Below are 13,796 nucleotides of genomic sequence, written 5' to 3' on the forward strand. Positions count from 1 at the left end.
GGTTCAGGCCGGGGAAGTCGATCACTGGACTCTGGCGTTAGTGTCAATGTGGCCTTTTTTTTTACAGGACACTGAGGAATGACCCCTTTAGGCCGTAGTGTCCTGTTTGTCGATGGGAGATTTGACAACGAGACAAATTAACTTCTCAGCTGACCATAGGCTAATATTAGCTTGATTTTTTTTTTTTTTATCACAAACCATTTAATTCACCATTTGTTGTAGGAAGGACCACAGTATATTGTTACTGTGTGGCAAAATGTTTGTTCTACAGCCTATACACAGTGCAGTCCAGGTTGAACTTTATTGAACTAACTAATTGGGACATCAAAGTACAACTCTGCAACAATTTTTATAAAAGTAGTCATTTGTTTTTGTTTTATTCATTTTCATTTAAGGCAATCCAATACAAAGCATTTCACAACCCACCGTATGACAACGATCATGTACAACAACAACAACAAAAAAACGTTTCAAATAAAAAGGGGAACCATGCACATTAGACACCCATAGGGATAAACAACAAAAGTGAAAAGAGGATAAAAAAAAAAGTTCATTGTTGCAACATGCTGGTCGGTTACAGTTTCCCCATGTGTGATCTCTCCTCCTGTCAAGAGATCTCACGGTAACAGCAGAAATGGCCAGGCATGAGAGAGAGAGAAGAGAAAGCAAACAGTCCACTGAACTTGTGGCCATTAATCCAGATGAAATGGTGTCTATAATCCCCTTTATACCTGGTGCTATATGGGTCCTGTGTCCTGATCTTGTCTACATTCTGATTGTGCCCACATTTCCAGAAATGTGTCTACACAGAAATGCGCTTAAAACGTGTCTGATATCGTCTGCATTGTGACCAGATTTCCTGGCACTTCCTTTCTGCAAATAGCTTCACAGCTATTCATTCAAAATAATATGTATTTATTGTAAGACACATATTGATGTAATCGGTTATTGGTGCCACTTTTTAATGATTTTAGATGGCTGAATAATTATGATTGAAATAGTTTCTCTGTCCAGATCTGTCTACACCTGTAAGATATCCAGACACGATGTGTGTCTGACTACCTCCAGAGGTGGGCAGAATGATCTGATCACAATCAGATCACAATGTGTCTTTTGATTGTCTAGACCGGTCAAAAAATGCGCAATCAGAATGTGGACAAGATCAGGACAAGGACGCAAGCTAGAACCAGTTATAAACGGGGCTAGTGTTACAGATGGTTGGCACAGAATATAAAACACTGTCAATGCATCCCAGGTGAGTGGATGGATCTTGTACACAATCTGCCAATCCTACAGATCAGGGGTCGATTGAGGAGAGATACTGTCTTTTTTATAGTGTGGCCATAGAAATAGAATTACTAGAACGAATAACATCCCCATTGAAGTCAGTGTGCAAGTCTACTTCTATTATTGTGGCGTTGTCGGCAGAATAAATGGCTTTTAATCATACAAATTCCAGAAGAAAATCAAGTTAATCATATAATATATCAATAAGATCACCATTTCTAAAAATGTATAAATAAACATACTGTCGAAGTAGCAGTACACCTCTTAAGGAATAGAATAAAGTGCTTTCCTTAAAGTTAACAGGAGGAATATGTACTGTTGTAAACCACTCTTATTATTGAACACACACACACTCACTCCTGATACTCTAGGTCCACACCACTTAGTAAGAAAAAACAAGCCATATAATTAACTGTATAGATATCAGATATACCATTTGTCTTTATCCCCATATATTACACACAACACTGTACAAAACCAGACTTAGCCATTTCCAAAACATACAGCACTTTTAGCGATTATAACTCCAAGAGAAGAGAGACGTGTATAGGGTTGCAAAATTCCGGTAACTTTTCAAAAAATTCCTAGGTTTTCAAGGAATGTTCCTTGTGATTCCAGGAATTTTCAAAGCAGGATTTCTGGAAAACCTGAACATTTTGGAAAAGTTAACAGAACTGGTCAACCTTAGTTGTTTATCAGGCTTGGTTGGAATGCTGTCTACAGTACGTTAAGGCCTACAGAGTATTTAGCTAGCTGAGGAGATCCGTCCCTCTGTCTGTCTATGTGTGCTGTGCAGCAGGTGTCCAGACTGTCTATACTCCTCAGCTTGATTTCATTTCAGCCTGGCTTCATCTGATTATAACACAATAATGGCTTATTCTCAGGGAGCAGAGAAGCTGTTGGGTGACCAGCGAGAGAGGGGTGGACGGTAAAAGGACTGGTGGGCGAGTTATTGTTGATTATGAAAAGGTTTCAGTGGAATTAAATGCGATTCAAGTGAATACATTTGCTGTCTTTATCCAGCAGTTTAATGTCAATAAACCAAAATCCATTCACTATGGGAATTAGGGAGATGGAAAGAAAGAGAGATGGAAAGAGAGAGAGAAGAAAATAGTAGTTGAAAGATTAGTATATATTTTCACTCTTTGACTGATACCAAATAGGACATGGTAAACTATCAGAACCTTTGAAAAAAGAAAGCAATACTTCTGATGTATGTATGTATGTATGTATGTATGTATGTATGTATGTATGTATGTATGTATGTATGTATGTATGTATGTATGTATGTCACAGACAGGTTATTGTGTCCAAACGCTGATGTGCATAGTTACATTCCTGTGGTGGTGGTTAAGTGGTTTAGAGAGCTATGATGAGCTCTCCCTTGTGCTTTTCCATATTGTTAAACTATCTTTGTTTGTAATTGAGAAATCCAAACTGGATGGTCACATTAATTACATATCCATGCCACTTTTGATACATTATAAATACAGACATATGGGGAATTCCATCCTATACGAACATGCTTTAAAATAGAAAGCAAGAGAAGAGTGTACAACTTATGGGAGTATGAAAAGCAAAGACACCCAATGACTTAAAAAGAAAACTCACAAGGTGAATACACTTTTCTTTTTTTCCCAACCTTAAATAATAAGGCTACAAATCAATATGGGAATGTGTCTTAAGCCCAAAACAAAAATGAATGGAAAAGTATCCAAAAACATCACCTTAACACACACACTCTAATACACCAATGGCGAGCTAGGTCAAAAGTCACAGATCAGAGTTCAGATGAGGGTTCCACTTGTCCCATTACAGTTAGACAACCAGATCACAGACAGGCACAAGTTTCAACCACAACATGACCCCACATGACCCCTTCACCCACCTGCTCTCAAACAAGACAAGAAGAAACAGTCACTGGCCCATGTATGTTGATAAAGAGACAAGTCCTTGTATGGTCTGTCCATTGCCGTCTCTCTTCCTCAGAGAAACAGACCGAATAGATAGAACCAGAATGGACAGAAACGCTGTCGTCTTCTCCAAAGAGTCACCTGTCTGGGAGAGTCCCGACACAAACACCCTATTGCTTCAACAACTTCCTATCACACCACTTCCCGTCCCAACATTCCAACCAGGAAGTAGAGAGTTCCCAGGGTCTGCAAATCCTTGACTCGTCAGTAGTCAGTGTAGAGGTTTGTGCGGTGGACTCAGATCTGTGTGTGGTGTGTGTGTCCAGGGGGTGTGTAGGGAGGCGGTGTGGGGTTGGGTTTGACGCCCCGACTCTTCATATAGGAGATTAACTGATCAGGGATCTCAGCCAGGACATCCTTGGCTAGCCGGGCCATACTCAACACGTGGTTTCCTGTCCGGTCCATGTAGTCTCTAAATGGGACAAACTGACAGGGAGAGAGCAAAGACACTATAAGAAGTGAGAAGCAGCCTGGGATAGCAGTAAAGTATGTGAACATTTTCATTAATAATGCATTATACATACTTATACATCCTTTATAAATGACCATCGGGGGCGGCAGGTCGCCTAGTGGTTAGAGCGTTGGGACAGTAACCGAAAGGTGGCTGGATTGAATCCCCGAGCTGATAAGGTAAAAATCTGTCGTTCTGCCCCATGAACAAGGCAGCTAACACAATGTTCCCCGGTAGGCCGTCATTGTAAATAAGAATTTGTTCCTAACTGACTTGCCTAGTTAAATAAAGGTTAAAAAAAACAAAAAAAAAACATTAATAGAGATAAGGCTCATCTTTTGTACGGCCTTCACCTTATTGTTCTTTTACACAACAGTTAACCGGCATTCCCAGGATTTTTACTCTGTGTACTTCCTGTTTTGAAATTCGTTGAAACTCCTCTTGAAAGCAATTTATTAACAAAGCAATGTAACCTTCCATTCATCCATTTACTTAAACCCCTCTTGTACAATGCCTGTACAAAGCCTTACTCTGGATAAAGACCTCGTGGAAAACCCGGACATGTCTACCGCTCAAGGTATGATGTGTTTGTTCATAGCTGTGTTCATGGTCAGTTTGCGTCACTGAACTGTGTGTGTGCGCCTGTGCTCGTGTGTGTGTGTGGTGTGAGTCACCTGGACAATGTCTCTCTCTGCAAGCTTCCCTCTGGATGAAATTCTGATGTCATCACCATCCAACTCCACCATAGCTGCAAGGTAAAGAGATCACACAAACCGGACATGTACACGCACACATTTGTTTTGAACCAATATGTCTCAAGGTTAGTCTCGTTGAGATGAACATGACGAACTACAATTTCTGTGTTCTGTGCATTTTCAAGGGTGTGTTTGCCTAGTACAGATGTAGGATCTTCATTAGAGATGTATTGCTACAGCAGGATAACAATCCAGCAGCAACCGAACATGTATTATTATTACGTAGATTAGAATTCATATACATTTTTGTAGGGGTTGACACATTTTTCCTCTGGGAACATCAAGTCTAAAGTTTTGAAAGTGGAAATTAGAAACTTCAGAAGCCTTTTTAAACCTCAAATACAGGGAAGTACTGGGACGAAAGTAAGACTTGTTGTTTTTTTGTCTCTAATTACTTAGAGATCGATAGAACTAGAGACACCATATTTTACGACAAACAACTTATATGCAGTGAATTCGGAAAGTATTCAGACCCCTTGACTTTTTCCACATTTTGTTACGTTACAGCCTTATTCTGAAATGGATTAAATAAATAAAAATCCTCAGCAATCTACAAACAATACCCCATAATTACAAAGTGAAAACAGGTTTTTAGAAAATCTTTTCAAATGTATTAAATATTAAAAACAGAAATACCTTATTCACATAAGTATTCAGATTATTTGCTAGGAGACTCAAATTTGAGCTCAGGTGCATCCTGTTTCCATTGATCATCCTTGAGATGTTTCTACAACTTGATTGGAGTCCACCATAGGTAAATTCAATCGATTGGACTTTATTTGGAAAGGCACACACCTGTCTATATAAGGTCCCACAGTTGACAGTGCACGTCAGAGCCAAAACCAAGCCATGATTAATTGTCCCGTAGAGCTCCGAGACAGGAACCAAACCCTGAGATGCCTTATTGCTATTATAAACTGGTTACCAATGTAATTAGAACAGTAAAAAGTACTTTTTGGTACTTTTGGTACCCAGTTTGTAATTTAGAACTCTACGTGGAACTCGTCAGAACCAGGATGAACCCAGCCATTAGCCCTGATAACTTTAAACTACATTACATTAAAACCCCCTCAACACCATACCACTCCACTCTCCTCCACACACAAACACGCATGCACTGCACGTACAGTAGGCAGACGTGTTGTCTCTCTCTCCCTCCCTCTCCTCTACTGAATCAAATGAGTTGCTAATTGTCTTGCAGGCCAATTCGTCGAACTAATTGCTAGAAGTGAGAGCGAGTAGGGGCTACAGCTACTGTACCTGGCTGCTGTGTGTGAATTGTAGAAATTGAATCGCTCTCAATAACTTATATTGAACAAAAATATAAAATGTAACAATTTCAACGGTTTTACTGAGTTTACAGTCGTTTAAGGAAATCAGTCAATTTAGATAAATAAATTAGGCCCTAATCTATGGATTTCAACTGACTGGGAAAGGGGCACAGCCATGGGAGGGCCTGGGAGGAGCCAGGCCCACCCACTGGGGAGCCAGGCCCAGCCAATCAGAAAGTTTTTCCCTACAAAAGGGCTTCATAACAGACAGAAAATACTCCACAGTTTCATCAGCTGTCCGGTTGGCTGGTCTCAAGACTATCCTGCAGGTGAAGAAGCTGGATGTGGAGGTCCTGGGTTGGCGTGGTTACACGTGGTCTGCGTTTGTGAGGCCAGTTGGACGTACTGCCAAATTCTCTAAAACGACGTTGAAGGCGGCTTATGGTAGAGAAATGAACATTCCATTCTCTTGCAATAGCTCTGGTGAAAATTACTGCAGTCATCATGCCAATTGCACACTCCCCAAAACTTGAGACATCTGTGACATTGTGCACATTTTAGAGTGGCCTTTTATTGTTTAATCAGCTTCTTGATACACCACACCCATCAAGCTGGATAGATTTTATTGGCAAAGGAGAAATGCTCATTAACAGGGATGTAAACAAATTTGTGCACAACATTTTATAGAAATAAGCTTTTTGTGTGTATGGAACATTTCTGGGATCTTTTAATTCAGCTAATTCATACATGGGACCAACACTTTACATGTTGCGTTTATATTTTTGTTCAGCATAGCTTTCAGGCCAGGTTAATGGTGATAATGAGAATATGGACGGAGCGTAGATTGCTTTTTGATTAGTTGTCTGACTGTATCAATTGGGCACTAACAATCAGCCTCATACATTCAATTATACATAATTGGATCTTGGTAGAGTTTAAACATTAAATACTAGGTTATATTTGAAACATTAAATACCAGGTTATATTTGAAACATTAAATACTAGGTTAAAGTTTAAACATTCATTTTAAACGAGTTTTAGTAGAGTTTCAGGCAATGTGAGTATTGAGCAATAATACCAGGTAGTAACGTTTTCCTTTGAAATGTATTGTTATTAAAAAAATATACAACAACAAGTATTGTAAACTCTAAGTGAGATGTAGCTACTTACCGTCAAACTCAGCCTGTCCCACTCCCACGATAATGATGGACATGGGCAGTTTAGCCCCCTGAGGAGAAGAACAGGAACACACCATAACGTCATGGAGACTCTGATGGTCGTTCAACACAACCAACAAATCCTCACGCTTAACCCTCGACATGACCACTTCACAACTCCAAAACACTCTTGATATGACATACATGTAAAGTACATCCATTCTCTTTATTCCATATAGACAGACGGAGAAACATTGAAATATATTCGAGGCTGTTCCATTCAACTTGATCTATTACACACATAATCATGTAGAAGTTAGAGACGTGTAGGAGACATGGGTCATTTACTTTCCGGAGAGACCAATGAGTCTCTTACATGCTATACTACACACGAATGCACACTCACACAGCTCCCAAGAGGGCAGTCACATTCATTCAACATCACAGTGAGTCTCCATTGTTGTTGACCCAGATGTGATCTCCATGCTATATATTCTGTGACAGCTACATGGTTAAACACCCAGTTATAGGTTAGTACACCACACCACTAATATTCTGGAGAGGAGAGCACTTTCGCTTGCTGGAGGACCATTAACTATGAATGGGTCTTTATTGCTGCAGACACATGGAGTACAGAGAGAGAGAGAGAGAGAGAGAGAGAGCAGGGCATTGTTACTGCGTGATCTGAACCATTTCTGAACTGTCTGCATCTCTCTCTGTGTGCAAACCCACCGCTGGTGTGCGTGGCCAAAGACCACTATTTTCAAGTTATATGACCATAGCACCAGTTCCAATCTAAGTGCCATTGCCGTTTAGCTAATTACCAGGCGGTGGTATGGTCAGATGACATTAAAATAGAGGTCTTTGGTCAAGCACACCAATGCTGGGTTTGGCCTTTCGAAAGAGCAATGCCAAAAGCTCAGTGTCGGTACCCTAGCAAGGGGAGGGTGCTGGAGTATTGAAAACAGGGGATCTAATTATTTTGACCGTTATCTTTATATTTTGTTTTTATTACTTGTTAAACAGAATCTCTTTCTCTGAGCAATTCTATTAGTATAAAATAACAGAATTGGCGCATGCAATACACAGTGGCTCAGTATTGGTATTATTTATTCCATACAGCACAGTCTTTCTTTGCTCATCTTGATCAAGGAAGCCAATAAACATTGGTAACGTGTCGATTGGGTAGGAGTTGGGAGATTGAAGATGCCTGTGAGGTGGGAGTGGGGAGGCAACCCTTCCCGCCAATTACCCTCCCAACCACGCCCAAGACAAGTCCGGCGGAAACAGGAACAGAAGCTGGAGGAAGTTACTCCGAGACTATGATCCAAGGTCAATTTAGCGTTTTTTTTGTGCTTAGGATTGAGGGAACTGATCTGAAATACCTTGTAGTTATTTGTGCTTAAATCATAAAAAAATATATATTTCAGATGGATGCATATTCTCACAGAAACAGCATTTGTCTCCAGCCCAAGACTAACGCAGCGTGTCAGCTGACCTGGTTTGTTACGGGGGCGAGATCTACTTCTCTGTCTTGTCATCTCTGTTATTTCCCCGAAACAGATTGATGATCCCAAAGTATCAGTGTTCAACACTGTCACAGTCCCTGTCCTCCCACGCTACATGTATACGACACACACACGCACACGCACACGCACACACACACACACACACACACACACACACACACACACACACACACACACACACACACACACACACACACACACACACACACAGCTCATCAAGTATTTATGCTGCTAAAATAGGCTGACGTGTATGGGGGGGGGGGGGGGGGGCTAGGAGTGTGAGTGGGTGGACTTGAATTAATTAAACTACAAAAATATACCAATAAAATAACTGTTAGATTGAGGAATGGATTGAGAGGCCTGTTTTTCTCTCTCCTGCTCCCCACCTCCCTCACTTTCTCCCCCTCTGTCGTTCCTGTCAATTCAAACACACTGAAACTGACAGTAGCTTGAATTAGAGATGCATCATGGCGATTGGGACTGTAGTCAGTTAACAATAGAACCGCTGGGCTTCTCAGCCTCCATGTACCGCTATCAGGCGTCCCCTTTAGTCTACTTATCAGAATTATCCACTGTGTTGTTATGACAACCGGGCTATACTCGTATTCTTAATAATATCATCCGTAAATTGACAGTTGATACTCCTGATCAGAAAAAAGGGTAGTGTTTTATAATGCCTAAATTGGCAAACGACCAATCTCCTTAAAAGGTTTATAGACCAAAAAAAGATGCAGATTAGGAGCAGTGTGTGGAGGTGACTGTCTGTGCAGTAGCGTAGTTTAATCATGACGGGCCCAGATGCCCCCAAAAAATATGGGCCCCTATCACCACCCATATTTCCCTTAAAATTGAAATAATTTTGTTTGGTAAGGCTGTGTGTTATTATTACTAAGCATTGTAACAGCAGAGCAGAACCTAATCTAAGGGCACATTTGAAGCTGTTTCTAGAGAAGCCGCGATATAGCCAATACATTCAACGCTATGGATAGCGGTCAGAAATAAACCCGTATAAGTCGATCAGCACCACGGAAAGCACAAAGCGGTCAAAAAACACCCTATTTTATCTGCAAATAATAGGCAATAGCCTATATTACAAAACATAAATATATAGATCAATCTCTTGACTGAAACACCGAAACACAGCTAATGACCGAATGCATGCTCGCTAAAGTTATGCACGGTGGCAAAACTGACATACCGGAATTTCAAATGATCTGCCTCCCACAGAGGCCTATAGCAAAAACACCAGCAAATCAATGAAGTGGACCATTCAAACAGATTGCTTAAATGGCAGCATGCATTTCAACAGTATATGATGCGTATGTGCTTACGATTATTCTTATAGCCTAGTTAAACGTGTATAGGCTATGATGACCATGAAATGGCTCAGAACATGGTTTCAAAAGACAGGTCGAGCATAGATCGTAGATTGACAAGCAACGTAAATGAATATCGGCTGTCTGGGAAGCCTGCCCTGTAAAAATCTAAGCTTACTCACTCATTTGATTGGCATTCGACGGGCCTTACGCTCTGCGAAGTCGTTGACAATCACATTGAAATTCATGGTCCTGGCCCTGGTGTTTTCAATGGACAGAATGGCCAACCCACAAAGTCTCTCCTGTCCCATGCTGCTCCTTTGGTATGATTTTCATTATTTTCCGTTTGGAAAAGGAGCGCTCGGCACTGACTACCGTTAAAGGCAGAGTCATACAAAAGAGCATCGCTGTAACTACTTCCCCAAATGTGGTAGTGACTGAATTGTTTACATTCTTAGAAACAGGCCCTGAAAGAGAGTAATTGGCCAGAGAAGCTTGCTGATGTATCTTTGCTGTAATGTTCAGCCGGCCGGCTGGCTGGCTGTCTCGAAGAGCGCATCATCATCTGCGTTGGCCAGGGTAGTGGGATGGATGGAGTCAAACAGACTCGCTGTTGCCCGCATACTTTTAAAACGGTTTGACAGCTGGTGGATAACGATGTCAAGGTTTGCATTAAAGACGTTGACTCTAAAACTACTCTCCCCATCAGACAGTCGCTCGTCCTCGCATAGCTCATCAACATGACGCCTAACCTTCCTTCTCCGAATGTCTTCAAATGCGTTCTGAGCTTCCCATTTGTCAGCAAGGGTCTTTGCAGTGACTTTGGCCTTCTCAAAATCCTGTCGGAATCCGGACAGGACCTCTATCATGTCCTTGAGTAGGCTGACTGCCCTGTGCAGGTCTGCGTCTTTGGCCTGTGGCATTTGAGACGGCGTTCACATTTTCTTAAGCAGTCTGCACAACGACCCAAAATGTAACTACATTTTTCCATTTTCTTTTTAAGTGCTGCTGCATCATCCCTCTCGTCCTTCTTGTCACTTAAAAGCACTATCTTGGCGAGGGCCTTCATTACGTCCACATATTTGTATCTCTGTGCGGCAAGGGACTCATTTCTAGATGACCAGCGGGTGGGACACAGTTTCAACTTGTCGATTTCAAATGATTTTCTAACAAGATTTATTTTCTAACAACAGGCTGAATTTAGGTGTGTTCCGCCTCATTAGTTCACATAGAAGTAGCCCATTTCACTGTTGCAGATAATTTAATGTTTGAGGCTTTACTGAGCCGGACAAACTATTCTCTTTGAGGAGAGCCTAAGCACTTTCCCAGACATTTGCACATCTCCAGTCAGAAAATAACTTGCACAAACTTTTTCCCCCTGACACGTTTTCCGGCTGGCACCCGATATTGCCTTCATTGTTGTTTTCCGTACTAAAAATAACTTTGGACATGTCTGCGTTCCTATCAATGTAAGTGCCTTATTACACTATCATTATTCTTTCTGTATATGTGACTCACCACCTGGATTCACTCTTTCGTAGAAAAATTTGAAATTGTGTTTTTTACATTGGATAAAAGTAGAGACCCAGAGCTACAAAATGGTATATCATACACTGCATTTTTGAGGAACAATGGAAAGTAATTATGCTTTGAAAGTTGATAAACTTGTAAACTCACTTTTGAGAAATTGTCCTTTGAATGTTTTGGTATCTAGTGAAGAGCTCTTCTTTGTCTACACCCATTCAACATCGTTCACACCCTCTTAACCTTTTCACACGTACTGTACTAACAAACCGGTGTGATCATTCTATAGAGGTTCCTGTTACGTATAATCAAACCAGTGTGATTAGAACACTTGATTGGAACGCTTATTTAGAACGTCCATTTTCGATTGACACAACAATCAGCATTTGGGCTGGCCACACTTTATTTTCACAGAAACATTTTTCACAAACACAGTCCTTACAAAGTTATGTCCAGAATGTGACCAGTTTATTTTTAGATGCAATGTTCAGACATTCACAGAAGTTCAGACATAACACAATCATCCAAACCCAGAAAATGTAGGCTACATTTGTCCTAGCGGAAAGATTGACGTAACACAAGCGGTCATATTTTTATAGTTCTTGGCTGACAGAAACTACAATATGAATTAGCTAATAGCAATTACTATTTATAATTAATCACATCACGGGTGAGCTCATCATTGATTGAAATAATTGAGTAAAACACTTTCTAGAAATCAAAAGTAATCCGACGATGGGTAGTTTGTGCGCGCCGGAATGTTTGTTTTTTCACATCAACCAAAGATAATAAGAGGAGACAAGATGAGTTTGATCTGTTTATAGTATGCATGTTGAAGGGGGAGTGTCATCTACGATCATCCACTTCCCTGCATTCACTTCTGGAAGTTTACCCAAAAGATGAGTGAACCATTCCTTCACCTCATTAGACGAGTGGGAGGCCCCGGTGCACAACTTAGCAAGAGGACAAGTACATTAGAGTGTCTAGTTTGAGAAACAGATGCTGAGCAAGAGGACAAATACATTAGTCTAGTTTGTCTAGATTGTCTACATTGTCTACATTGTCTAGTTTGAGAAACAGACGCCTCACAAGTCCTCAACTGGCAGCTTTATTAAATAGTACCCACAAAACACCAGTCTCAACATCAACATTGAAGAGGCGACTCCGGAATGCTGGCCTTCTAGGCGGAGTTGCAAAGAAAAAGCCATATCTCAAACTGGCCAATAAAAAGAAAAGATTAAGATGGGCAAAAGAACACAGATACTGGACAGAGGAACTCTGCCTGGAAAGCCAGCATCCCGGAGTCGCATCTTCACTGTTGATGTTGAGACTGGTGTTCTGCGAGTACTATTTAATGAAGCTGCCAGTTGAGGACTTGTGAGGCGTCTGTTTCTCAAACTAGACAATGTAGACAATGTAGACAATCTAGACAAACTAGACTAATGTATTTGTCCTCTTGCTCAGTTGTGCACCGGGACCTCCCACTCCTCTTTCTATTCTGGTTAGAGCCAGTGCAAAAGGGTTTTCTAATGATCAATTAGCCTTTTAAAATAATAAACTTGGATTATCTAACACAACATGCCATTGAACACAGGAGTGATGGTTGCTGATAATGGGCCTCTGTACGCCTATGTAGATATTCCATAAAAAATCTGCTGTTTCCAGCTACGATAGTCATTTACAACATTAACAATGTCTTCACTGTATTTCTGATCAATTTGATGTTATTTTAATGGACAAAATTGTGTTTTTCTTTCATAAACAAGGACATTTCTAAGTGTCCCAAAACTTTTGAACAGTAGTGTATATTTTTTTTAATCAAAATGTGTTTTTTTGGCAGAAATGCCTTCTGGAACATGTGAACTTTTATGTGCCTTAATAACAAATTTGTATTTCATCCGTAAATACAAATAAAATTGTTAAATTACGAGCCTAGTTGGTTTAGCCACGTAAAAAGCCAGGAACTTTCCCGCTAGGCATGATTGGCTGAGATAATGGATGGACTGGACATACCGGGAGATGAGTTTGGATTGGTCTGCCATGTAACATGTTTCTGTTTATAACGTGAGTTGCTCAGTATGTGTTGAGAGCCCTTTCTACCGCACCATTTTTGAAATATATAACGTTAGCCAACGAGAACAATAAAAATGTTGCTACTTTTCTCAACAACATTGATGCCCTGAATTTAGCAGGCGCTATTGACCGATCAGTTGGGAAAAGTGATTTGCTACTTTCTGCACACGCCACAGTCAGTGTGAACTGGAATGACTTGACACAACGCTGCCCAAACAAGATGTAGCTACAAACAAAACTTAAGAGTTAAATGGTTCCAGTCTGCCGTGTAGCATTCATCAATGTATACGGGTAAGAGTCTAGCTACATTTTTAGTTAGTATAAGTTTCTAATTTTGTCAGAAAGTCATTTTTATTGCAAGTTAAAGTGTACTGTTAGCTAGCTAGTGAACGTTTGCTTGCTGGCTCGCTAACTAACGTTACATGTATGATCTGTGTAGTAATATTATTTGAATCAGAAA

General features: G+C 40.6%; 1 protein-coding gene across 2 annotated transcripts in view; it reads right to left on the minus strand.

The window, feature by feature from the left end:
* Positions 1-346: 346 nt before the first annotated feature.
* The window catches only part of LOC129814859 (copine-5-like), a 204,872-nt gene continuing 191,422 nt past the window's right edge, over positions 347-13,796 (minus strand). For both annotated transcript variants that reach the window (XM_055867955.1, XM_055867956.1), the window contains 3 exons: positions 6,908-6,965; positions 4,386-4,459; positions 347-3,686 (listed from right to left, as the gene is read on the minus strand). In XM_055867955.1, coding sequence (XP_055723930.1) covers positions 3,498-3,686; positions 4,386-4,459; positions 6,908-6,965 — 321 coding nt within the window. In that variant the 3' untranslated portion in view covers positions 347-3,497. The remainder of the gene's footprint in view (positions 3,687-4,385; positions 4,460-6,907; positions 6,966-13,796) is intronic.

Source organism: Salvelinus fontinalis, chromosome 18 (genome assembly GCF_029448725.1).
Source record: "Salvelinus fontinalis isolate EN_2023a chromosome 18, ASM2944872v1, whole genome shotgun sequence".
Taxonomy (NCBI): Eukaryota; Metazoa; Chordata; class Actinopteri; order Salmoniformes; family Salmonidae; genus Salvelinus; species Salvelinus fontinalis.